Source organism: Protopterus annectens, chromosome 7.part0, assembly GCF_019279795.1.
Source record: "Protopterus annectens isolate FY-2018-M chromosome 7.part0, PAN1.0, whole genome shotgun sequence".
Classification (NCBI taxonomy): Eukaryota; Metazoa; Chordata; order Ceratodontiformes; family Protopteridae; genus Protopterus; species Protopterus annectens.
In genome coordinates this window covers 127,117,507-127,145,465 of record NC_056739.1, presented here as the reverse complement: position 1 = coordinate 127,145,465, position 27,959 = coordinate 127,117,507, and the positions used below count along the sequence as shown (strand labels likewise).

Below are 27,959 nucleotides of genomic sequence, written 5' to 3'. Positions count from 1 at the left end.
GTGTCTGGCACCCTGTAAAATCTGTCTGGTTTGGCAGGGGCTGGAGGTAAAGAATCTGGTGCGGAGCAGACATCATTGAAAGCATCATCCACCACAGAGAGAACAGGAGGTATAGCTAAGGGCCTGTGCTGTGGAAGGTGCAGAAAGGTCCTAAGTCTTTTCTGGAGTCTGAAAAATCCTGTTGCTGCCATTGGAACTGCTCTCATGGCATGTAAGGTTTCCCCAAAGGAGAATTCTTCTGGTGGGGAAGCAGCTGGAATGGATTCTTCAGCATCAGAGTCTTCAAAATTGGAGAAAGGAGCCTCTGGCTGGTCAGTTATGTCTGATTCATCGGCAGAATCATCAGATGACACTGGCTCAGGGGGCTCTGCCCTAGGTCTCTTCTCTGGGGGCTGAGAGGCCCTGTCTGGGTGAGATTGAGATCCTCTAATTAATGAAATTAAATCTTCTGCCAGAGTAAGCATTTGAGAACTAGAGGAGGGCCTGGTTGTAGGGGGTTTAACAGGCACTGTTTTAGTAGTCTTGGCTGCTTTAGCCCTGGCGAAGGCCTTAATGGACATGGCTGCTGGAGGCCTAGCAGCACCACGTGCTGGGGTAGAGACATCCAAGGGAATGGTGTCTGATAAGTCAGTGGCAACCACCGTAGTGGATAAAATTTCTGAGGCCGATTCAAGAGTGGTAGCAGGGGCCTCAGTTGTAGAGATAGATTCAGCTGTACTTTGATCAGTTTTCTCGGTTTCGCCAGAAACCAACACACTCGCGTTTTGCATAACCATGGTTTCGGCCGAAACCGCGGACCGCGAGTCTGTCTTTATCTTTGCGTTTTTTGGCAGATTGGGTAGTCGGAGGATCCGACGGCATAATGTACGCAAAATCAGAACCGAAAAACTGTTCAGCAAACTCCGACCGACGCCTAAGCGTTGCCGGTTGAAGGAAGCACAGGCCGAACAGGCTGCTACGTCGTGGGCTGGGCCTAAACAAGGCAGACAATAAGAGTGGAAATCTTTATGAGGTATTTGTTTCCCACAGGTTAAACAATTATTAACTTTTTCTGACATCGGCTGAGGCAAGAAAGAGTCCCCAACGGGTACTTAGCTTTAGAAGTCTTGAGTAGTATTCGGTAGAAGTAATCTCTGGATCCGACCGACCGGCACTTGTGAACAGCTTCTGCTTCGGGCGCCACGCGGCAAGAAAGACTGAGGAAAATGGCGTCGGCTGATGCTTTTATACCCGAAGACCAACAGAGATGACGTCGGGTGAAGTGCGACATCAGCCGAAGCCGGACCCGGACTTTGGAATCCAGCCGACTGAAGGGCTGCCTGACGACAGGACAACCCAGTTGTTATGACTGCAGATGCATCCATGAAGGACATCTGTGGTCCCTATGAACAGATCCATCATATCTCTTGACATCTTGGAGTGGGGAAAGGAAGGGGGAGGTTAATGAAAAATGAGAAGACAGACAACGTAAATGGAATGTTATAGTAAGAGCATAACTTCTTTATCTAATGCGGTTATCTTCATTCTTTCATTAACCTGTGGGACAGAATCCCCAGCTACAATAACCCAGGGTGGTCCTCATGGCAGGATATTCCAGAGAACAGCAGAGCCGAAGGCACTTCTGCTCCTAGACATGATGTCCAACTTATAATGTTCAATAAAGCAATAAATGCATGAGGGTTTGACCAAGTAGCTTCTGCACACATCCTCAATAGATACCCTGGACCAAAAGGCTTGGGAAGTTGCCATAGACCTTGTGGAATGAGCCTTAATCTGATCAGTCACTGGAATGTTCTTGGAGGAATAAACAAAGGCAATACAGTCTTTCAACCATTTAGATAAAGTAGTCTTAGTAATGGGTTTACCTTTTGTAACATCTGAAATGGATATGAACAACTGATCAGACTTTTAGAAAGAAAGACTTTGTTCTATCTAAACAAAAACTTAACTGTCTATGTATATCAAGTGAATGAAGAGTATAACCCCCTTTATTCTGAAAATTTGAGAAGAAAACAGGAAGGTTAATAAATTGATATCTTCTCTATCGACCTTAGGGAAAAAGGATGGATTGGTATGAAGGGTTACTGGTCACTTGACCCTCTCAATTATAGAAAATGAACAGGCGGGGTAGTTTGTTTATATGTTTTATTACATAGAAACACAACAGGATGGATAACAGCATTACAAAATATAAAACTGATTAACAGACGGACTATACAGACATACATGCTTACATCTTAACAGCTTACTACAAAATGGCAGTCTGGCTCGCACCTGCTCAGTATTTAGACACTTGTGCAAGCCCCTAGAAAGCTTCTTAAAGCTGTACACACACTAATCTACATCCTCCCTTTTAAATAGATTGTCCTCAATGAAATGACAGAATAAGACATGCAATAATACAGACATCAGAAACAAACACAATGTTCATGTCCAAGTTGCCGTGCATCTGTAACATGGTCTGGAAATATGACCTGATCTATAAACATAGCACTCAGAATTGGGTTTAGCAACAGGGACAGTCTTCAGTGAACAACGCTCAGCAGGAACTTCATGATTCATCTCAGGAACAGGAATATTTACTGGAATGTCCTCTGGAACTGGAATGCAGGATAACTCACTCTGAGATGAAGAGTCTTGCTCACAGGCTAGGTGCCGTGGTACAGGCTCAGCCATTTCAAATGTTTCCGATTCCACTTAAACTCTACTCTTTGTGATTCCACAACGTATGATCTCGGCTCTGGGCATACACTTTTCATGACTCCAATCTGATCATAACCTTTGCACATTTGCATTCTCATGGTCTCTCCTTCACATAATGTACTGAGCGGTTTGCTAAACGTCATAATAGGACTTCTGGGATAGGCATTTCTTTAACAGATGGGCTTTCACTGATCTGTTATTCTTACCACTTAGAACCAATAAACTATTGCTGACTGGTAATGTACTTCTGGTTTCTCTCAATAGAAATCTCTGGGCAGGTGAACCAAGATGTTTATCACAAGGAATGTTTCTGAGATTCAAGAGATTCAGGAAATCACTATCATCTTTTTACGACTTTCTCTAGTAACCGTTTCGCACTCTGAACCGCACAATCTGCCAAACCATTTGACTGTGCGTACTCAGGACTACTCGTAACATGGATAAAGTCCCACTCTTCGGCAAATCTTTTGAATTGCTGGCTAGTAAACCGGGTACCATTGTCAGAAATAACTTTGTGCAGACTACCATGGACTGCAAAATGACACCATCTTAGTAATGACAGTACTGGACGCTAGATTAGGAAGGTCAATCTTGAACCAGTTAGAACAGAGTCTACTAACACCAAAGTTGACCGTTCCATTTGAAAATGTCAGTGGGTACTGTTGACTAAGGTAGTTCAGGAATCTGGTTTAGCTGAAGTGGTTCCTTCTGTTGATGTGGCTTTGTACTATTACATACAGAATAAGAAAAAAGTACTCTCTCAAAATCTCATGATACAGAAGGCCAAAATACTAGTCCTCTTGCCCTTCTTTTAGCAGAATCAGTTCCTGGGTGGCCACGATGCAAGATAGCAATAGACTCTCGCTGAAAGGCCTTTTGAACATGACTTTTGGACCTTTTATGATGATATCACTGTCAGACAAAATCTCATCTCTGTAACGAAAATAAGGTTGCACTTTTTGAGCTAAACTAGATTGCTTTGACAGCCATCCTTGATTGATAAAGTGGCTGAGCTTCTGTATAACAGGACCTGAGCCTGTATTGATTTCTAAGCTCATTGAGCTGTGCATGTGGAAGAAAAATTTCTCACTTCCATGACTTCAAAATCAAGTTTCTCATTTCCATGCTCTTCAGTGGTATTTCTAGGTGATATGGATAACGTAACAGCAAGACATAAAGCAGTTTGCCTTTTGTGTAGACAAGATTGAAATTATACTTCTGAAATCTCAACATCACACGTTGCAATCTGGCTGGAGTGGTATGCATAGGCTTTCTCAAAATAGTGACTAGAGGTTGATGGTCTGTTTCAATCTGGATAGGTCTACCAGAAATATAACCATGGAACTTCGAACATGCAAACACAATAACCAAAAGCTCTTTCTCTATCTGAGCATACTGCATTTCACTTTGGGTAAGAGTTATGGATACATAGGCAACAGGTTGACCCGCTTGAAGAATGACTGCACCAAGACCAAATTTCGAAGCATCATAAGAAAGAGTAACTGGTTTGTTAACATCACAGTATCTGAGAGTTGGTGGACTGGCAAATCTCTGTTTCAGTACATCAAATGCTCTAGTGCTGTTCCAACCATGACCACGATACATCTTTACGTGTCAGCTCTCTACGCGGTGCTGCTAGTTAGCTTACGTTCAGAATGAACTTGCCTAGATAGTTAACCATGTCAAGAAAACACTGAAGGGCTTGAACATTGTCTGGAGCTGGCATCTCAAGAATAGCTGTTTGCGTGAAAGGGTCTGGTCATAAGCCTGAAATGGTAAACAAATGACCAACATAAGTAACTTCTCATAACCTGAACTTGCACTTCTTAGGATTCAGCTTAAGATTCACTTGACGAGCTCTTTCCAGAGCTTCGAGGTTTCTGTCATGCTCAGCTTCACCATTACCTCCTACTAGGATATCATCTACTATAACAGCACACGGATACCCAGAAAAGAATTGCTCCATTGCATGTGGAAAGACTTCTCTGGTAGAATTTATCCCAAATGGCATTCTCAAAAATCTGTACCTGCCAAAAGGCGTACTGAATGTAGTAAGGAATATGTATTTCTTGTCAAGCAAAATTTGCCAAAATGAACTCTGATTTAAGACAGAAGTGGCACTTGGCATCAGAGCTGGAACTTCTTCGACTATACACATTGGATGATGAGAACTTTTCAGTGCTTTGTTTAAATCTCGTGGATAATACATATGCTGATATAATCTAAGCTTTTCTCATGACCTACTACCATGGAAGATACCCATTCAGTTGGTTCTGCAACTGGACAAATTACATCTTGTTGCACCACTTTATCTAGCCCAGCTTTGACTCTGTTCTGCATAGCTACTGGAACTTTCCAGGCTGGCCTGACAACTGGGCTGACATCTGGGTTTAATTTCATGGAGTACACAACTGGAAGCTTGCCTAGTTTGTCCTCCAAAAAAATCAGCATAAGCAGAGAAAATATACTGGGCAAAATTAGTACTGTGTCTTTTAAGCTAACATGATGGACGACTTTATTAAATGAAAGCAGTCCCATTTTCAAACTGTCTCTGAGCCCTAATAATGACTGTACATGCCTTTTGACCACATAAAATGTCAAAGCTTCTCTCAGCAGAGCAATATGAAATTAGAAGTTATGTACCTACCATAACGTTCCATGTTAGTTGTCTTCTCTCGCCTTCTTTCTTGCTGGATGGGTTCGGAGCCAATCCTCGGCTCCGACTCGGCACTTGCTTTAGCTTAGGAACTCCTTTTACCAGCTCGAGGCAACCCTATATCCCATGAAGCAAGGCGGAACTACCTCAGATCTCGTTTGGTAGCTAACCTACCCTGCTAAAGACTATCCTAACAATTAGGAACACCAGTTCCTAATAGAAGTCCTCATATGAAGGCTCAGGAGGAAAACAACCTAATAGGAACTCTTCAAGATCTGTCCAGGCCAGGGGGAAGGAGGAAGGGACGCAAGAAAGAAGGCGAGAGAAGACAACTAACATGGAACGTTATGGTAGGTACATAACTTCTAAATGTTAAGTTGTCAATCTCGCCTTCATTCTTGCTGGATGGGACCGTCCTAGCACCTGTATCCCGGGTGGCTCAATGGAACAGACTCTTGAGAACTGTGGAACCAAAACTGGCCCTATCTCTGGAGGCCAAGTCCAACTTGTAATGAGAGACAAAGGTATGAGGCGTAGCCCAAGTAGCTGCTGCACAAATGGTATCAATGGGAAGTCTATCCTGAAAAGCTGCAGAAGTGGATAGACTCCTGGTTGAGTGTGCTTTTGGTTTAGAAGATAGCTGTTTGCCTCTGAGAGAGTACACATAGGAAATGGTGGAAGTCAACCATCTGGATAAGGTCACTTTAGAAACTGGAAGACCTATCCTGTTTTCTGCATAGGAGACAAATAATTGGTCCGATTCTCTGAATTGTTTAGTCCTATGCAAATAATACCTGAGCTGACGATGGACATCCAAAAAATGCAGTTTCTGTTCAGCTCTGTCGGAATAGTTTGGGAAAAAGACTGGTAGATCTATAGATTGGTTAATGTTGGTCTGAGACACGACTTTGGGGAGAAAGGAAGGGTTAGTTCTTAATGATACCCTGTCCTTATGAAAAACCAAATAAGGGGAACGAATGCAGAGAGCTTGAATCTCGGAAACCCTTCTTGCAGAAGTGACAGCCAGTAAAAATATAGTTTTCCAGGTCAATAACTTCAAAGAACATGAAGCAGACGGTTCGAAGGGAGGTAGTATCAAGGATGCCAACATTAAGTTTAGATCCCATTGCGGAGGAGGAGGATGCTTTATAGGTGGTTTTAGGAGAAACACTCCTCTCAGAAAGGCCTTGCATAATCTATGAGACATAATGTTATTGTCATGCAAGCCAACATGATACTTGGAAATAGCAGCCAGTTGTACTTTGACTGTAGATGAAGAGGATCCTGAATGAAAAACCTCCGCCAGGAAATCTAAAACAGAATGTATAGGAGCAGTAAAGTGGTCAATATTTCTGGAATTTGCCCAAAGAGAAAAACGTCGCCACTTGCTAGCATAAACAGTCCTAGTGGACGACTTCAAAGAAGACACTAAAATGTCTCTGACTGAGTCAGAAATCATCGGTAGCCTGGCTAGGGAAGGAAGTGGAGCAACCAAGCAGTGAGGTTGAGAGAATGAATGGCCCGGTGCTGCTGACCCGACTGGTGGATCAAGAGATCCGGAACTGGGTCCAGATGCCAGGGCTGCACCAGAAGGTGACGATGCAGAGACGGAAACCAAATTTGTCGAGGCCAATATGGGGCAATGAGGATCAACTTGGCTCTCAAAACGGTGGCTTTCTGAATGACTTGTGGAATCAAGGGAAAGGGGAAAAGCATACAGAAGTCCCCGGGGCCAATCCTGGGTTAGAGAGTCTCTCAGGGGTTGGCCTGGAAGGGGAAAGAGAGTGAAAAAATCGGGTCACTTGTTGTTTTGAGGAGTAGCAAAAAGATCGCAACAAGGAGTGCCCCACTTCAGAAATATCTGATCCACTACAGATTGATTGAGAGACCACTCGTGAGGCATCAGAATGGATCTGCTCAGCCTGTCCGCCAATAGGTTGGACCTGCCGGGGATGTGCGTTGCTATCAGAAACCGCTGAGAAGAGATTGCCCATTGCCAAAGTCTGAGAGCTTCTCGACATAACGGATAGGACCTGGTCCCGCCCTGTTTGTTGATGTACCAGACTACGGACATGTTGTCTGTTTGTACTGCAATAGTCCCCGTGGGAAGAAAGTCGTTGAGGGCTTGCAACGTTAAAAGCACTGCTCTCATCTCCAGGACATTTATGTGCAGATGGTATTCTATGGGTTGCCACGTCCCGTGGACCATCCTGCCCTGATAATGCCCCCCCACCCGATCAGAGAGGCATCCGTAGTGACTGTGGCAACTGGAGGAGGGGGAATAAAGGGTCGGCCCTGATGAAGAAGAGGGGAAGATATCCACCAGTTCAGATTAGCTCTGCACGACTGTGTGACCAAGATCTCGTGCCTCATCGGAAGACTGTGGTACGACCACTGCGTGAATAGCATCCACTGCAGAAGACGCATGTGGAAGCGAGCCAGTGGTAGAAGAACAATGGCCGCAGCCATCAGACCTAGAACCTTCAGTATAAATCTGGCTTTGATCTTGTTGCTTTGCAATAGAATCGACAATTTTTGGATGTCCAGAATTCTTTGATCTGTTAGTCTGGCTAACATTCTGACGGTGTTTAATTCTGCGCCTATAAAGGTGATAGATTGGCAAGGCAGCAGAGAAGATTTTTCGAAATTTACTGAAATTCCCAAACTCCTGCAAAGCTGAAGAGTGTAGTCTCTGGACTGAAGGAAGAAGCTGACACTTGGTGGTGGCGGAGAGGAGCCAGTCGTCCAAATAAGGAAACACCTGGAATCCTCGACGTCTCAGATGAGCTGTGACCACTGCCATGCATTTGGTAAACACTCTGGGGGCTGAAGTGAGGCCAAAGGGCAGGGCTCTGAATTGGTAATGACTGGTCCCTAGCCGAAAGCGGAGAAACCTTCTGGAGCGTCTGTGGATCTTTATGTGATAGTACGCATCCTGAAGGTCTATAGAGCACATCCAGTTGTCCTTGCCCAGAAAGGCCAGAATGGACTGAAGCGTGACCATCCGGAATCTTGCCTTCTTGACAAATCTGTTTAGATTGCTCAGGTCTAATATTGGTCTCCAATCTCCCGTCCTTTTGGGGACCAAAAGAATCTCAGTAGACGCGGATCCTACCTGGTCTGCCGGCACAGTCTGGACGGCTCTTTTCTAGGAGCTTTGAAACCTCCTGTTCTGCCAAATCCCTTTGACCGGGTGAGATGTCTGGAAGGGATTGTAGAGGTGGAAACCTTTCGAAGGGATTTTGTAACCCTCGGATATGATCGACTGTACCCACATCTCTTGAGATAGGGATTGCCAGGCTACTGGGTACAGCGAAATCCTTCCCGACTGCCTCCAATGGTGGACAGTCGGGCAACACCTCAGGGATGCTGAAAGGGCTTCTCAGGAAGAGACTCCCTGTTGCCCTGGTTTTGAGGACCCCCTGCCTCTAGGGCGTCATTATTGTTACCCCTCTGCCTCTGGGGTAAACTGACCACGTCGTCGTGTAGCTCCTTGGGCTTTACGGAACCACATCTTCCCCCCCTTCTGACCCTTGGGATATGGTCTAGAAGGAGTGGAAAACTGGACTCCAATGGCAGAAAGAGTTTTACCGTCCTGCTCACACCTGGTCAAGGTATCCTTCACCTGAGGTCCGAACAAAGCCGAACCATCAAAGGGGGTATTAGTGAAGGACGCCTTAAAGGGGTCCGCAAAATTACAAAGCCGCATCCAGGCTTGGCGTCTAAGAGCAACTCCTGTGCCTGCGGCCCTGCTCGCTCCATCGGCCGCATAGGATATGAGCCGCATGGAGGAGTTAGATATGGAATTCAGGATTGCAAGCTGCGGGGCAATCTTTTCCTGAGCCCCAGCAGCAGAAGGATCCTGGACTACTTCACCCAGTTCCTTGAGAATATCTCGTTGAAGCCTGGTGAAGTGACAAAGATAATTCAGCGAACATAGCAAAGGTCGCTGAAGAAAACATCCGCTTTCCATACCTGTCCATGGTCCTAGAATCCTTGTTAGGAGGATGGACAGGTACTGAAGGATCCGCCAGTTCCTTCTTAGTGGCCGCCGCCACCACCATAGCATCCACAGAGACACCCTTGGAAAGGAACTGTTTGTCCGAAGGGGCCGTGATGAATTTGGATGGTCTCCTGGGGACAGGTTCCACAGAATCTGGAGCCGCCCACGCCTTCCGAGCCACTACCTGCATCAGTGGTTCGAAAGCCGGAGACACCCAGGAGGTGGAGGGTCGGGATCCAAAAGCCTCAAGGTATACCGACTCATCCTCGGAGGGGTCAATGGAGGGCCAATTCCCCCTCTGTTTCAGGAGCTCAAGGATGTCTGAAAAGGAGACATCCTCAGAGGGGGACCGTGGGGAACCCTCCAACTCATCTAAGTCGGTATCAGATGTAGTAGACTCAGGGGAGTCTGTGTGTTTCCTCTTACACGTCCTCTTCCGAGGGGGTTCCCCTGCAGGATCAGGAGAAACCTCGGAAGAGGAGGAAATTCCCAATGGGGAAACCTGGGGCGATGGATCCCTGGGCCTGAGAGCAAGAGGCTGGCAAGAGGCATCTGCAGGCACTGATGAGGGAGGAGCTAGAGGGATGGACCGTTGACCAGGCTCAGAGGCCAAGACACTCCTCATCACCACGAAGGCTCCCCTCCCCTCCCCGGGAGGCCGGAATATCCCCGCTCCGAGGAAACAGGAATGCCCGGCTCCACTGAGAGGGAAGGCTCCGAGGCGATGTCGGCGCCGAGCTTACCAAAGCCGAAGCCCCGAGAGGGAGAGCGGGGTCGGACAAGGGTCCGATGCCACTAGCCCCCTCGGAGCCGACAAGGGAAACCCGACGACCGGATCCCTCCAAGGAAGGTCTCAAGGAGGAGATCGGAGCCAAGGATGACGGAGCCGAAGGATGTATCGGCTCGCACCAAACAGTCGCTGTCCCGAGAAGCTCCGGCTCAGAACTCTGAAGTGGAGTCGGAGGAGGAAGTTCAAGGGGTGAGGCTATAGCCGAAGTCTGTTGAGACGGGCTATGGGGCATTTGGGCCAGTGCCTGAGACTTCAACAGCCTGCTTACCACCCTCTCCAAGTCGTGGTCAGACAGCCTGGAAGATCTCGAAGATCGGCTCCGATGGCTCCGCTCCCACAAAAGAGGAGAGCCCCGGAGCCAGTGGATACTCAGTAACGAAGGGACCGAGATCTCTTCGACGGAGCCATCGGAGCCGAAGTCCCTGAACTCCAGATGGAGCCGAAGGTTTCGGCCCGATGCTGGATAAGGTGTCGGCTCCAGCCGGAGCCGACAAGGCTACAGTAGATAAGGTATCGGAACCAGCCGGCACCGAACCCACTACTTTCGAGGCAGATACATCGGTTCCAGCCGGAGCCGATCTCGGCTCCGACGGAGCCGGAGCCACCGGAGGAGGCTTGGATACTGAAGCCTCAGCCTTCGGTGGCTTAGAAGGTTTCCCAGACCCTGCTTTAGAGGGAGAACCTTCTGGCTTAAGTAAGCCTCGGAGGATAAGCTTATTCCTCCTTTCCTGCAGGACTCTCTGGCTAAAAGAGTGACACAAAGCACAGGAGTCCTGCAGGTGCAAAGGCCCCAGGCAATAAACACAAGAAGTGTGACCGTCTGTCAGAGACATTTTCTGACAGCACGAGTCACACTTCTTGAAGCCTGAGACCTTGCCTTCCCTAGACATATCCTAGGAGGAAGAAACACACACAAACCCCAACAAACACACAAAATTAATCCCCTACACACAACACACAGGAAGGGATTAACAACTGGGGTTTTAGGCCTAACTAAAAACTTTACACTAAAGGTTTGAAAAGGTTATAAAAGTTTGAAAAACAAGGGAATAGGGTGGGCTGTAATTCACTACAGACTATACTATGAATAAAAGGGGAAAATAAAACCCTAACTAAGCTTCTCTTTCTTTGACAAGAAATTCACTTACCTCTGCTGGTAAAGGAGTCCTCTTTCGCTAAGCGGCAAACGAGATCTGGGGTAGTTCCGCCTTGCATCATGGGATATAGGGTTGCCTCGAGCTGGTAAAAGGAGTTCCTAAGCTAAAGCAAGTGCCGAGTCGGAGCCGAGGATCGGCTCCGAACCCATCCAGCAAGAATGAAGGCGAGATTGACAACTTAACATGTACTACTGAGCTCTCAGTCTGAATCTCCACCGCCATAAGCAAAAAGCTTCGCACATTTTTGCCATGGAGCTTGATTTGGCCTTCTCTCAGCACATCCTCTAGGAAATGTTTCTGCAGACTTAACACTGCACTTTAAACCTGTGTCAGCTTTGAGCTCTATGAGTCTTCCATTTATCCGAACAGGATAAAATATTTCATTCTTTGCTCATAAATCTACTGCACTGACTGTTTCATGAAGCACTGACACACCAACATAAAAAGTAGGGTCATAGCTTTCTAACTGATCAACTTGTTTCTTTGAATGTTCTCTTTTAATAAAAAAATGTGTCCCTTTTGATTTACAAAATTTTTTGAAATGATCCCACTAATCACATCTATGACATTGCTGACCAAAAGCTAAACATTTTTCCGTTTTAGGCTCATGACTTCAACCACAATTACAACAGTTGGTAATAAAACTGGGTTAAGGCACATGCTTTGAGTTTGCTGACTCACTCATGCTTTAGTAAGACAGTTTCCAGAGCATGTCTTGGAACTTGCTAGAAAGCTATGGGGTTTCCCAGTGAGTGTTGCAGGGTTTACAGTTGCTGCCATGTGCTTGGGCTAGTTTCTTTTAACCATGTGCTGCACACTATCAACAGTGGCTTTAGAAGTTACTGGAAGCACACATCTCTCATTTGTAAGCATATTTGTGTGCATTTCTGTAAGCTCATATCTGACTAAACTCAACGGCCTTATTCAAAGTTAAATCACTGTCATGAAGCAAAATCTTTTTCACAGCATCATCTTTAATACCACACACATCTATCTTATCACCAAATCTGCATGTTTTAGCTTAGTTTCTCAAATAAGTTATATATGCTGCAAAAATTTCACCAGGCTTTTGATCCCTTGTATAAAATAAGTGCCTTTCCACTGTAACATTAATTTGGAGATTACACATTTCTTTAAATTTACGTTTTAAGCACTTCGGGTATTCCCTTAACTCAGCCTGTACAACTATATAATGGTTTTCCCACTCTCCTGCAAAGACAGCAGGTGCATACACAAATGAATACTCCCTTCCTATGGCTTCTGACCCAGCTAAATTAATAAGAATAAATGTCTTTGCATGGCCAAGTTTATCAGAAAATGTAGTCTGTATGAAAATATCATAGTCTTGCTCAAACACTCTCCAGTTCTCTGCAATATTACTGTCAAACAAGTGGAGTTGGCTTTCGAAATGCATCTGCCATGGCAACAAATTATGCCCAAATACATTGAAAATAAGGCCCTTGTAATTATGTATGAACAAGCACATAGCCAGCACTTGTAATAACATTCAAATGCACAATAAACTCTTTGAAATACTGTATTTTGTGAAATATGCTTTGATATGGCTGTATTTTGTGAAATAACAGTACAGTAATACTGCACAAACATGGAAACACTTCATACAGCTCGAATACCTTTGATTAGTGCGAAAAAGGAGTGCTTAGTGAAAAAATGTTGCTGTTTGCCTGATTTTATACATTTTATGTGATTCAGACTATTACAAACATTTTCCACAGTTATTTCGAATACTTCTGTTAATATATTGTAGTTTTGGATATTTCAATACTTAGAAATTCATTTAGAGCATTCTGAATGCCTCATTTCATATTTTGCAAATAAAAAATAGTCTGAGCATGTTTTAATACCTGAAATTTGTTTCTGACCTGTTTTGCAAGTTATATGTGCAGTAAGGATGATTCACTCCTCTGTATTAGTCCAGTTTTAAATGGGTGCCTCTCAGTCTCGAACTTAAGAATCTGGAACCCATTCTGGCACCATGTTGCTCGTCCCTTTCTAGTATAGATGATGAACAGGCGGGATAGTTCATTTATATGCTTTATTAAACAAACACATCAGGATGGAGAACAGCATTACAAAATATAAATAAACTGATTAACAGAGAGAATATATGGACATACATGCTTACATCTCAACAGCTTACTTCAAAATGGCAGTCAGGCTCGCACGTGCTCAATATTAGCCCCTAGAGAGCTTCTTAAAGCTGTACACACACACACACACACACACACACACACACACACACACACACACACACACACACACTGATATACAGTTACCCTTTTCTTGTGAAATATAAAGTAAGGATATTTGCAAGAAAGAGCTTGACGCTCCGATACTCTTTTTGCTAAAGTAATAGCTACCAGGAGCAACGTCTTCCAAGAAATTTAAAATCTACAGTAGCTGCTAGTTCAAAAGGGGGACGGACTAAAGCTTGCAAAAGAATGGTCAAGTCCCAAGTAGGAGTAGGGTCTTATAGGGGGACAGAGCAGAAAAGTGCCCTAAGAAAAGCTTTACAGGGTTTGGATGAAGCCAGTGAAGAAAAATCTTGCCCAAAATGAAAACTGGAGATACCTGCCAGCTGTACTTCAACTGTGGAGTAACTAGCTCCATTGTCGAAAAGAAAGGCCAGAAAATCTAAAACTACCAAGACAGGAGCTGTGAAAGGATCTACTTGTTTCTGCTGTGACCATATAGAGAACCTTTTCCATCTGCTCTTATAGAGTTTTCTAGTTGAGGATTTATGGGCAGAGATCAACATTTGTTGAATGGGAGAGGAGAGCCTTGGGTGTCTAGTCATCAGTGGAATTGGAGAAACCATGTGGTTAGTTTCAGTCCCCAAATGTCTGGGTGAGGGTGCCCTGATGGGTGAGAAAGTAGATCCAGAGTTGGATCCGACGTCACCAGCAGGCAATCCGACGTCACCAGCAGACAAATCAGATGAGACCAAAGAAAGGGGAACCTGGTTTGTTGAGGCCAAAAGGGAGCAATGAGGATAATCTCTCTCTTTAATCTGAGAGCCTTCTGTAATAATTTGGGGATTAAGGGCTGCGGGACAAGGCACAGAGTAGACCAGGAGGCCAAGCATGGACAAGAGCATCCCTGGGTGGCTGTCCATGAGGAGGGATCAAAGCTAAGTACCTGCTGCATTTCTTGTTGAGAGGTAATGTGAAACAATATCAGCAAGGCTGACCCCATTTTTGAGACAGTTTGTTTGCTGTAGACTGATTAATGGACCATTCATGTGGCATTAGTAAAATTTGGCTGAGCCTGTCCGCCAAGATGTTGGACTCTTCCAGAATGTGTGTTGCCACTAGAAAGCAGATGGTAGAGATCACCTGCTGTCTTACACTCGTTGCATCTTGACATAGTGAGTAAGATCTGGTCCCTTCCTTTTTCTTGATGTACCAGACCACTGACATAGTCTATCTGAACAGCAATAGCTCCTAGAGGAAGGAAAAGTACAGTTTTGTACCTACCATAAATGTAGATGTTCGAAGATCCACATTGCTGCAGTCCTAACACTTGGGTAGTCCGCTGTCCCTCGGTCGGCCCAAATATCAGAGTATAAGGCTGACGTCGGTCAAGGCGCATTTGACTGACATCAGAACGTCAGGGTACAAATGCGCATGACCGACGTCATATCCTCAGTCTTTTCTTGCCCCAGATGTCAGAAGACCCTAAAAAGAACGGTCAAAACCCATAGACCACAACTAAACAACCAACTAGCCTAACACCAAAAATATGTATAATATATACAATATATACAAAATGCAATATACAAAATGCAATATACCTCAGATGGATAACCCAACCCACACAACCACCTCAAACAACAGAGTGGAAGGAGGGAGGGTAAATTGGACTGCAGCAATGTGGATCTTCGAACATCTACATTTATGGTAGGTACAAAACTGTACTATGTTCTTCATCTCACATTGCTGCAGTCCTAACACTTGGGTAGAATCCCAAAGCAGAGGTAAGGGAGGATGGCTAAACTATAATGAAGCAGGAGCTGCCAAAATGCCCTGCAACACAGCAGTGGCAAAATCAGCCCTGGATTTAGAGTACAATGGAAGGTGGTAATGCCTAGAGAAGGTATGCACTGAACTCCAAGTGGCTGCCTCCAAAATATCCTTAGTAGCCACCCCCCTCAAAAAAGCTGTTGAAGTGGCAGTAGCCCTAGTGGAATGAAGTCTAATCCCAGCTGGAATCTCTTTGCCATGATGGGAATAACAGAAAGCAATGCAAAATCCAATCCACTTAGAAATAGTTTGTTTTGGCACGGGCTTGCCCTGAGAGCACAAAGCAAAAGAAACTAATAACTGCTGAGATTGTCTGAACCCTTTAGTTCTGTCCAAATAATATCGCAACTGCCTGTGAACATCTAAAGTGTGCAAAATCTTTTCCCCATTAGTTTGGGGATTTGCATAAAAAGTAGGCAAATGAATAGTTTGGTTTAAAGCCACACTAGAAACCACTTTAGGCATAAAGGAAGGATTAGTACGTAAAGATACCCTATCCTTGTGGAAAATTAAGAAAGGCTCAACTGCCATAAGGGCCTGCAATTCAGAAACCCTTCTTGCAGAGGTAATGGCCAACAAAAAAGCAGTCTTCCATGACAAATATTTCAACTCAGCAGTAGCTGCAGGCTCAAAAGGTTGTAGAGTGAGTTTCTCCAACACAAAATTGAGATCCCAAGCAGGAGTAGGAGCTCTTCGTGGGGGTCTTATATTCTTTGCCCCTCTAAGAAATTGCTTGAATAAAGGATGAGAAAACAATGGTGGGTCACAATCGTAGTGAGCTGAAATTGCTGCAGCATGAATCTTAATAGAAGAGAAGGACAAACCTTTGTCCAATAACTCAGTAAGATATTGAAGAGCCACACTTAAATCAGGCTCAGAAACATCCAAATCCTTAGCTGCACTCCAAAATAAAAATCTCTTCCATTTATCTGCGTACACTTTCCTTGTACTAGGCCTTCTAGCTTCCAAAATCACATTCAAAACTTGTTGTGGAAGTTGAGACCCTCTATGGTTTAAAACAGAATATGCCATGCTGTTAGGTGAAGAGAGTGAAGTTTGACATTGAGCAAATGACTGTCCTCCTGGGACAACAGATGTGGAACCAAAGGCAAAGGCCATGGAGGCTTCCGTACTAGACTTCTCAGTAGTGGGTACCAGTGCTGTCGAGGCCAATCTGGAGCAATCAAAATCATCCTTGGCTTGTCCTGTCTGACCTTCAGAAGTACCTTTGGGAGGAGAGGCAGAGGTGGAAAGGCATACACATGAAGATTTTTCCAACTGAAAGAAAGCGCATCCACTTTCCAAGCTGTGGGATGAAACCGCTTTGTGCAAAACTTTGGCAGCTGGTGGTTTAGTGGAGAAGCGAACAGATCTATGTCTGGAGTTCCCCAGGACACTGTCAATTTCTGAAATACATGAAGATCCAGTTTCCACTCGTGGGGATCCATGATTTGTCTGCTTAACACATCTGCTAAGGAGTTCTGTGCTCCCGGCAGAAACCTTGCCTGAAGACTTATTTGTAAATTGAGAGCAGTCTCCCACAAAATCATTGCTTGCCTGCATAGAGGATAAGAATGTGTTCCCCCTTGCTTGTTGATGTACCACATGACAGTTGTGTTGTCTGTTAGAATCAACACCTGCCCTGGAAGAAGTAAATCCTTGAAAGCTATTAATGCAAACTGGACTGCTAACATCTCCTTCATGTTGATATGTAGATGTTGTAGTCTGGCAGGCCACTTGTCTTGTATCCACTTTCCATTTAGATGAGCTCCCCAAGCTATGTCTGAGGCATCTGTTGTTAAAATCTGACTCGCCTCTGGCCGGGTCACAGAGAGTCCCTTGTTTAGGTGACATTCCTGAGCCCACCACAAAAATTCCTTTTGAATGCAAGGTATTATTTGAATGACAGTGTCCAGATCCTGGCAGTGCTGTGTCCATACAGTTTTGGGATACCATTGTAGCTTCCTCATATGCAGTTTGGCATTGGGAAGCACCAGAATACAAGATGCCATGAACCCTAAGGCTTGAAGGACTGTCCTTGCAGTCAGCCCGGACTGATGAGATAGCTGATGGAAGTAAAGGGATAGACTCTTTTGTTTGTCCGGGGTTAAAAAGGCCATCTGGGATGCTGTATTCAGTCTCACACCCAGAAAGCACATGTCTTGAGAGGGTACTAGACTGGACTTTATTTCGTTCACAGAATACCCCAGGCATCTTAGCACTGCTATCACATATTCCAAATGATGAAGAAGCTCTTCCCTTCCTTGAGCCAGAATCAGGCAGTCGTCCAAATAAGGATAGATCTGTATTCCTTTTAGCCTGAAGAAAGCTATCACTGGAGTCAGAACTTTCGTGAACACTCTGGGCAGTAGATAAGCCAAAGGGCAATGCAGAGAACTGATAGTGAGAAGTCCCAGCTCGAAAACGCAGATACTTCCTGCAACTTAGTCTGATAGGAACATGAAGGTAAGCCTCCTTGAGATCCAGAGTTACCATCCAATGATCTTTGCCCAGCAGAGGTAAAAGCTGCTGCAACGTCAACATTTTGAACTTGGGAATGTCCAGATAAGTGTTGAGGATAGACAAATCCAAAATTGGTCTCCACGTGTTCCCCTTCTTTGGGACTAGGAACAGGCGAGAATAAAATCCTAGGCCCCTTTCTGGCACAGGAACCGGCTGTATGGCCCCTATTTGGAGTAGCAGTGAAATTTGCTTGTGAGCCTCTATTCTTTGTTGAGGAGGAATGTCTGGCATGTCTTTGAAAGGAGGCAAGGTATGGAAATAAAACCTGTAACCGTGATGTATGATATCCAGTACCCATTTGTCTTGGGTAATCAAACTCCAATTTTCTTTGAAAAGTGCCAACCTTCCTCCCAAAGGTGCTGCCAGGCGAGAAGGTTCTGGCAGCTGAAAAGGTAGGTCATTGGGTCTGTTTACGAAAGGACTGACCCCTGCCCTCACTCGAAGACTGTGCAGGAGAACTCCCTGTTCTGGGCCTGAAAGAGCCCTGACCTCTGCCCCTGCCACGTCTAGATCTACCCCTAAACTGGGAATCATAAGAAGGATACGTCCACCCTTTAGAAGGCCAATTTCTACTAAACTTTGGAGGCTGAACCTGTAAAAAATCTTTAACAGTCTGCATAGACTTAGCCTTGTCTTCCATTTTCTTTAAAACTGCCTCAACAGGAGAACCAAACAAGACATCAGATTGCAAAGGGGCATCCAAAATCCTAGTTTTAACATGGCCAGATAAATTTTGATCCCTCAGCCAGGCATGCCTGCGAAGAACTGACCCAGTGGCAGCCACCCTAGACGAGGCCTGTACAGCATCAAAACCACATTGCAAAGAATGCTTACCCACCTGTTCAGAAACATGCACTAAATCTTGTAACTCTTTACAGTCAATACCTTCCGCCAGAGCATCAACCTTAGATTTCAATTGAGAAAGGAGATAATTTTGATATTTCAACATGTGAAACTGGCAATTCAAAGCTCTCATGGCTAGAGTGGAAGAAGTATAAACTTTCTTTCCCCATCTATCCAAGGCCCTGGCCTCTTTATCTGCAGGAACCGGATTCTTGACAACAGAAGCCTTAACACCCTTAGGCCCCTGGCTAACAGTTTCTGGGTCTGCCCTAGGACTCTTAAAAGATACTTATGAGCTTCAGGCACCCTGTAATACCTATCCGGTTTAACAGGAGCAGGAGGCAAAGAATCAGGATTAAGAGAAGCCTCTGCAAACACATCTTCCACCACATTCAGAACAGGAGGTATAGCTAAAGGCCTATGCTGGGGTAAAATAAAAATTCCCTAAGCCTTTTCCTGGAATCAGAGAAATCCTGACCTTCCCATTTAAAATGCTCTCTCATGGAGTGAAGGGTCTCTGAAAAAGAAAAATCCTCAGGAGGAGAAGCAGAAGGAGTAGAATCATCCACATCAGAATCAGAATAATGAGAATACTCCTGCAAGTCTTCAGCCGAAGACTCAGACACATCCGAAGCCTGCTCATAATCCCCCAACACAGGTTCCATCCTAGGCCTCTTATCAGGAGGGGGCATAGAGCCTCTAATTAAAGTAATTAAATCCTCTGCCATTTTGAGCATGTGCTTCTTGGGCACAGCACCTGAAGAACTGGGAGTGACACCCACAGAAGCTAAACTAGACCTGCCTCTAGGAGGAGCCTTGGAAGCAGAAAGAGAGGGCCTAGACCCCTTAAGAAGGGAGGGGAGTACAGTTACTTGAGAAGCCCCTACAGCCTGCCCTGCCTCCTGGGAGGCCACATCCTGTAAAATCAAAGTTTCTCCCTAGGACTCCAGAGAGGCCTCCGTCGGAACCACCGGTTCCACTGACACCTCTAAAGAACTGGCGTCCGGTTCGGACGACTCCTCTAACCTAGGTTTAACTGCCTTGTCCTTGCGCTTCTTTGAGGAAGCCGGCGTCGGAGCATCCGACGGCATTTTGTAATTGCACCGCTTCCCAAAGACCAACCTTGCACAATCCAACCTCCGCTTTATAGTGCGTTTATTAAACCTAGCACAAAAGCGGCATCCAACAACGTCGTGTTCAGGTCCTAAACAAGGTATACACAAATTATGGTAATCCCTATGCGGTATCTGTTTCCCACAAGAAATACAGTTATTCACTTTTTCTGACATCCGGTAAACCACTGAGGCAAGAAAAAAAAAAATATTCCCCAACGGGGTACTTAACCAACTCTGACTTCGGTCTGAAACTCCGAATTCGAAAAATTTCAGAATGCCGAACGGCACTTGCAACACTGCTTCTGCATCGGACCATGCGGCAAAAAAGACTGGGGATATGACGTCGGTCATGCGCATTTGTACCCTGACGTTCTGATGTCAGTCAAATGTGCCTTGACCGACGTCAGCCTTATACTCTGATATTCGGGCCGACCGAGGGACAGCGGACTACCCAAGTGTTAGGACTGCAGCAATGTGAGATGAAGAACATCTATATAGCTCTTGCAATGCCAGAAGAACTGCTCTCAGCTCTAGGACATTGATATGCAATTTGGTCTCCTGGGTCATCCAACGAAAAGGCTACCACAAGTAACATCTGCAGGCCGAAGCCACCATAGAAAAGATTCTTTGCAAATCCAATAAAGTATGATGGGAAAGCTTAGGGGATTCCCGTGTAGTGACCATTGGACTGCTAAATTCCACTGTAGAATTCACATGTGAAATCACACTGTGGGCAACAGAGTTATCATGGCTGCCACAGAACCCAGCACTCTGAGAATTAAACTAGCTGGAGGTTTCGAAATGGCCAAGATTAGTTTGATGTGAAATCTTAAATTTGATACACTGTCCGTTGTCAGATAAGCACAAAAAACTTGTGTCCAGCTCTGCTCCTATGAACTGTTATCACTTGAACCAACTTTTTTTTTTTGAACTTTTTTTCTCTAGGTGGTCTCCTGGACTCAACCACAATTTGAACATTAGTTATCTGTTCTTTTTCTATCCTCTTCTGACACCTCTCCTTTAATTTATTTGCTTCTTATTCGTTTCTCCCATGCATCCTTGCTCTTGCATTCAAACTCTATCTATATTTTCCTTTCCTTTCCTACTTTACTAACATTCACAGTTGCACTAATATATCTTTTTCTTATGTATAGTGCCCAATGCACCTCTTTCTTGTTTGGAAATTGTTAAAGTATTATGCTATTAGAACAGAGTGTGTTTTTGCGTGTATTAGTTTAGATCTGTTCTGCTGTGTTTTTGTGTGTAATGTATTATCATGGAGCTTTTCTCCCCGGGCCTCCACTGAAAACGGGCTTTCGGGCCCAGTGGACTTCCCCGGTTATCAAACTGGAAATAAATAAATAAAACCAGTTCTAACTGGGATTTGTGCAGGTTGATCATTAGTCCAAGACTTGCAGCCAATTTGAGGAAATAATCTTTGCCTTATAGCAGTAGATGCCTGGATGGGGCGGTTAGGAGACAGTTGTCCAAGTAGGGAAAAATCTGGTATCCCTGCAGCCGGAGATGGGCTGCCACCACTGCCAAGCACTTGGTTAACACCCTGGGGGATGTGGTGAGACCAAATGGGAGTAATGTGAACTGCCTCCCAGCCTGAAATGAAGGTAGCATCTAGAGCATCTTTCTATTTTGATGCGATAGTAAGCATCCTTCGGGTCTACAGAGCACATCCAGTTGTTCAACATCAACAGGGGTAGGATGGACTGAACCGTGACCATCTTGAATTTCGTGTTATGTACGTATTTGTTCAGAGAAGTCAGGTCCAGAATTAGTCTCAAGCTCCCCCATCTTTCAGTGTACCAAAAAGACTCTGGAATAGAAACCAGATTTGAGTTGATCAGAAGGGACCTCCTGGATGACTCTCTTTTGCAGCAATTTTGCGATTTCTAATGCTGCATTCTCCCTGTGGAACATCGGAGAGGTGATTCCTTGGATTTGGTTCTTCTAAGAAAGGAATGAAGTATCCTCTGGATATGATCCTTAGCACCCACTGGTCGTTTGTGATAGCTTCCCAGGCTGCGGGGTGCAAGGAAAAGCACCCCCCCCAACTGTCTCCAGAAAAAGGCAGTCTGACAGCTGTTCAGGAGTGCTGGAAGGGTCTGTCGAAGGGTTCCCAGAGACCCTTGATTTTGCAGGCCCTCTCTGACCCTTGGGTGGCGTCTACCAATCTAGTCATTTCCTCCTCTGCGCCTCTGGGGAAAAATCTCCCAAAGAGTCCTGAAAGAGAGCTTGATATTTCTTAAACCACATCTTTTTACTGCCACTCTGGTTCCTGGAAAAGGACCTTTGTGAAATAGAAAACAGATTCCGCTAGCAAACAAAATCTTCTCATCTTTCATGCATCCATGCATGAAATCCATGGAGGAGCTCAAGAACACTGGAAGCTTACTGTTATTCCGATGAGTGGCAAACAACATCTCAGGTAATCCTAGAGGGATGGATAACTATAGGCAGGGGGAAGGAGCTCATGCTTGGAATTTTTAGCTAGTGAAGCAGCTGGTCGGTTCCGAGGGCAGGAACAGAGACCCACAAATTAATGAATGAATGAAAAATGACAACATCAGATCTATATTCAAAATGTCAGACTTTTCCTCATCAGAAAACTTTTGACTACATCCCTTGGCACATCTCCTCAACACTGCAGCAGCAGAGGACCTAGACACAGTATCTGCACAATCGTACACACTCAAAGGCATGTTCTGATACTTGAGAAATGTTAAAAACAATGGAATTCAGATTGGCACTATTTTCAGGAGGAAACTGCACAAAAAAAGAACCAACGTCTGCATATGATTGACACTTTAGAATTCTATTCGCTAAAGTGGAAGAACATATTTTCTTGACAAGTCTATCCAATACATTTAATTCTCTGTCCACAGCAGAAAGACTATAAGGCACAAGAGTATATTCCAAGATGGTAAAGATGCAGACATGGCTGCAAGGACATACCTGAGGGTAGGAAAAACAAATGTTAGGCTTTACAAAAGTTTCTCAAGCTATCTGCCTTTCTGGGAACTGAAGGTTGAGAATCAGCCAGCTTGGCTGGAGTTTTTCATTTAGTTCTTACCGATTGTTTTTCAGTGTGATCGTCTCACTCATTCTTTTGTTATTTGGGATATTTTGCAGTCACACTAATAACGGACATCAGCTGGGTATAACAGCCCTGTGTTTCTTATGCTTAGTCAAACACTCTGCTTGTGTTGTGCTGATGAGATCATAAGGCCGAAATATGCATATCCACAGCTAGTGGGATTTGGCTTAATTGGCCTGAAATTGTCCATTAAAATGACGAAACAAGTCATAGGCATTCAGAATCGCCAATTAGTTGAAACACCGTGTTCATAAGGGTAATTTGCATACATCCCATGTGCCTCTGATATAGGAGGTATGAGAGGTCATTCTTTGGAAGTGCCAGCTTGGCTGGAGTTTTCATTTAGTTTTTACTGATTGGTTTTTCAGTGTGACGTTCTCAATCATTGTTTTAATTAAAGGAATAATTAAATACACCCTTCAGGGCTGGCACTATAGGATGTATGAGAGTGGGATGAGGCATGTCTACTTGTAGCATATCACATCTCCTCAGTTCAGGGGGGAACATCCACTTATTCCCATAAAAACATCTTAGGAAGTTGCAGCAGAAGAAGCATTGTCCCTGCCTGTCAGAAAGCTCTGATTTGTTTTTCTCAGGAATATCTTTGCTGATATTATATCCAGGTAAGGATTTTGCAGCACCAGGATTAGCAGCCAGTAAGTATTACCTAGCCAAGGTAAGAAAATCATCTTTTCGAGCATATACCAATGTCTTGAAATGAGCAATGTTTAACCTTTTGTTTTTTTTGTTTAAAGGTTTGGATGAACACCAACTAGGAAGAGGCACTTCTGCCTTGTCTAGAGGTCTCTTTCCCTGGTTATACACAGCAACATCTCCTGCAGTATCTTCCTGACCCAGACAATATGATTCTCCCACTCCTCGATTAGACAATGGAACACCCAAAGAGGATGTAGCTGACAAGATTACAACAGAGGAAGCATGAGATGAAGCATGACATCATTATTCTTTTGAGAAAACTTGGCTAGGCTCAGAAAGGCCCCTTGGTCATTAGACTAGTAAAAGTCTAGGAATCTAAGCGATTGGTGTGAGCAACAACAAATGCTCACTGCAGAGTCACCTGCTATCGGCTGAGGGCTAAGGCACAGACTGATTCCATGGAGTCAGCAAGGGTTCTTTGGTAAGCTGTTTTTTTCCTTCTAGGTACAGCAGGAAATGGAACATCTGCAGCAGATTAAGTATCCATACTATAACCGAGGAAGATGCTTTGCTGGAGTTAGTTGGTTGGAAGGTAAGTTGTCAAAAAGTGTTCACAAGCAGCACTCTTACACTTACAGAGTCCCCAAACATAGTAGTACATAAACAGCACACTAAATTCCTGGCAGAAAGCCCCTTAATTCAAAATTTAGTCTGACAGAAAAAAAATTGCTGGTACATTGTCAGTGTACACAACTACTAACATACCATGAAATAGTCCCTATCCATAGAAAACACTTTCCGACACAAAACGTTTAGAAAAACTACAGAAAGTTTACATAAGCAGTAAATGTTCGCACAAAAAAATAGCTTAGAGCTAAAACAGTGGTCCCTGATAGGAAACTTCTGATGTTGGAAATAATACAAGGTTTCTTAAAGAGGAAATACAGCTAAAGATTCTTGTTTAAAAACATGAATTTGTTTTTTCTGAAAAAATCAATGTTTTGCATGAAAGGGTTCCCCACTGGGGACTTAACTGCCAAAAACTAAGCTGAAGGTCATTCTCCTGAAGCCTCTGAACTAATTAACAAAGCAGCAAGAAAGTACTTAAAAAAATCTTCACTCTGACTGCAGATCTCCCTCCACGAGGCTGATCAATCAGCAGTCAGAGTAATGGTGTGGGAGGGAGCTACATCTTTTGAAAGCTGGGCATTTGCCAAGTCTTGGTCAGGACACAACCCATACGGCCTAACAGCCACTGCAGGAGAGGGAGAGAAAGAAAACTGTACATCAGTTTTTTTTTTTATTTATTCCTCAGCTCAGGAGTGCCACATCAGGGACCAGTGTCAGACACAAGATGAGCAGGCTAAAGTACTGCTTATGTGGTCCTCCATAGCCATTTCAGTTTGAGACTGCCTGATATATGGACTACCTTCCCTCTCAGATATTATATTCAGCATGAAATGTATCCGAAGAACTAATGCCTCCTTGCTGCTTTTATTTGGATGAATTATTTCTCTGCGCTTTGGATCAATGCTAAATCTTTACCTCCCATTTCCTACCTACCTTTTATCATAAAATGCAACCATAAAATGCCTACAGTTCATGGGCACCAAGATTTTACAAGTCATAATTCTTACCTTTTGGTTTCGGAAGGACAGTTTCCACACTTATTTGTGCTGGTGGGGGTGGAGGAGGTGGCAGCCTCTCAGTTTCTTTTTTATCCAGTTTTTCCACAGTATACCCTATCAAAACAAAATAAATGTCTCAGTCTTCATTCTACTCAGTAACAGAGATGATAAATCTGAAAGGAATGCTTGTGCGTGCTAATTCAAATGAATGAAGTTAAGACAGTAATAAAAATCAAGAAAGAAAAAAAAACAGAAATACTGCATTCATAAAGTCAAGTAGTTCTCAGGTCAGAAAAACACCTTATCTCTTCTATGGTGACTATTAGAACAGGACAAATCAAATTTAGAGAACAATCACTATGAAACATCAACTAGACTAAGACATTAATTTTAATGAGCTGCAAAGACAACTCAAAATGTTGACTGAAATATAACAAAAGATCAAACTCTGTTGGGTACAATGTCAAGATATGATGAAGTACTCTAGCAGCCATGTGTCAGTTGACTACAATAAAAGTTCATGGACTTAAGACTGCAAGAATAACCTGGATATTACTGGCAGACACATCTTACTTCACTTCCTTTTATTAGGTATTCGCCATGTATTTATTTGGTTCACCTTCAGATAATCAAAGTTTCAAAACTTCGAACGTTCTGAATGGAGATTGCCGTACAGCATAGAAAGTACAGTTTTGTACCTACCATAAATGTAGATGTTCGAGTGTACACCCTGCTGCAGTCATCACACTTGGGTTATCCTGTTGTCAGGCGGTCCCCGCAGTTGGCCCGAATTGCAAAGTCTTGGTCAGGCATCGGTTGCTGTCACTTCTTTCCTGACGTCAGTGCGCCAGGGGTATATAAGAGGCATCAGACGCCATTTTCTTCAGTTTTTCTTGCCCCAGATGTCAGGTGCCCCCCCAAAAGGTGGTCAGTAGATGGTACCAATAATAAAAGTTTAGCACAAACAAAACATACGTCCAGCTATAAGCAAATACACCACAAAGGTTGCATCAGATTTTAAGGTATAGAAAGGTTTCAGTTAGGTCAGAGGGGATGGAGGGAGGGTAACCTGGACTGCAGCAGGGTGTACACTTGAACATCTACATTTATGGTAGGTACAAAACTGTACCATGTTCATCGTGTTACCCTGCTGCAGTCATCATACTTGGGTTGAATCCCAAAGCTAAGGATGGGAGGTGGAGTCAAACAGGGTTAGAGGAGGCTAGAAGGCCCTGCAAAACTGCAGTGGCGAAGCCAGCTCTAGTCTTAGAGTAAAAGTGGTAAGTGATAGTGTTTGGTGAAGGTGTGTACTGAACTCCACGTTTCAGCTTCCAGAATATCCTTGGTTGGCACCCCCCTGAGGAAGGCTGTAGATGTAGCTGCTGCCCTGGTGGAGTGGGGCCTTATGCTAGCAGGAACTGGTTTTCCATGATGGGTGTAGCAAAAACGTATGCTAGAGAAACTCTGTCTTGATGAAAAATGAGGAAAGGCTCTACTGCCATTAGTGCCTGTAACTCAGACTCTTCTGGCTGAAGTAATTGCTAGCAGCAGGGCAGTCTTCCATGATATAAACTTTAAATCAGCTGAGAAAGCTGGCAGCGTAAGTTTTTCCATAACAAAGTTGAGGTCCCAAGTTGGTGTGGGTGCTCGCCTGGGAGGCCTAATATTTTTGGCCCCTCTGAGGTACTGCCTTAGACGTGGGATGTGAAAATAAGGGAGGATCCGTGTTGTAGTGAGCTGAAATAGCTGAGGTGTGGATTTTAATAGATGAAAAATAAAGTCCTTTGTGTAACATCTCAGTTAAATATTGTAGAATCTGAGGTATATCCGGCTCAAGGGTATTTTGGCCTTTAGCTTGGTTCCAGGCGCAAAATCTTTTCCATTTGTCTGAGTAGGCTTTCCTGGTGCTAGGCCTCCTGGCCACCAGCATGACATCCATAACAGCTTGTGAAAGAGGAGCTGGCTGGTTGCTTAGGTGATTTGCCATGCAGCCAAATTTAAGGTTTTGAGCTGGCTGTGTAGAATCTGACTGTCTTGCTGTGTGAGCAGATGAGGAATTTGTGGTAAAATCCATGGTGGGCCGTGGGCCATGTTCCTTAGTAGTGGGTACCAGTGCTGGCGTGGCCAGTCTGGGGCAATGAGTATCATGCGTGGTCTCTCCATTCTGACTTTCAGCAGCACCTATGTGAGAAGGGGCAATGGAGAAAAGGCATATACTGTCAACATTTTCCAACTGAATGAGAGTGCGTCCACTTTCCAAGCTTGATGGTGAAATGTCCTTGTGCAAAATTTTGATAGCTGATAGTTTTGGGGGTTGGCAAACAGGTCTATGTCTGGGCGCCCCCACTTTTGAGTTATCATTGCAAATACTTGTGGATCCAGTTTCCACTCGTGGGGATCCATGATGTTCCTGCTTAGGTCGTCTGCCAATGTGTTCTTTTTTCCTGGCTGGAATTGTGCATGTAATTGAACTTGGTAAGCCAGTGCTGTGTTCCACAAGGTCATTGCTTGCCTGCATAGAGGGTAGGAGTGTGTACCCCCTTGCTTGTTTATGTACCACATTACTGTGGTGTTGTCTGTCCTTATTATAAGCTGTCCTGGAAGCAAGAGGTCCTTGAAGGCTGTCAGAGCATTCTGTACAGCTAGCATTTCTTTTTGACTGATGTGCAGATTTCTTTGATCTGTAGTGCATATGCCTTGAACGCACTGTCCTGCCATGAGTGCCCCCCAGG

At 44.4% G+C, this 27,959-nt stretch overlaps 1 protein-coding gene across 1 annotated transcript in view; it reads right to left on the bottom strand.

Annotated features, from left to right (window-relative positions):
- ANKS1A (ankyrin repeat and sterile alpha motif domain containing 1A) overlaps positions 1-27,959 on the bottom strand; it is a 3,005,277-nt gene that overhangs the window by 1,994,157 nt on the left and 983,161 nt on the right. Inside the window, exon 9 of the mRNA XM_044076145.1 lies at positions 25,237-25,341. Within this exon, the coding sequence (XP_043932080.1) occupies positions 25,237-25,341 (105 nt within the window). The remainder of the gene's footprint in view (positions 1-25,236; positions 25,342-27,959) is intronic.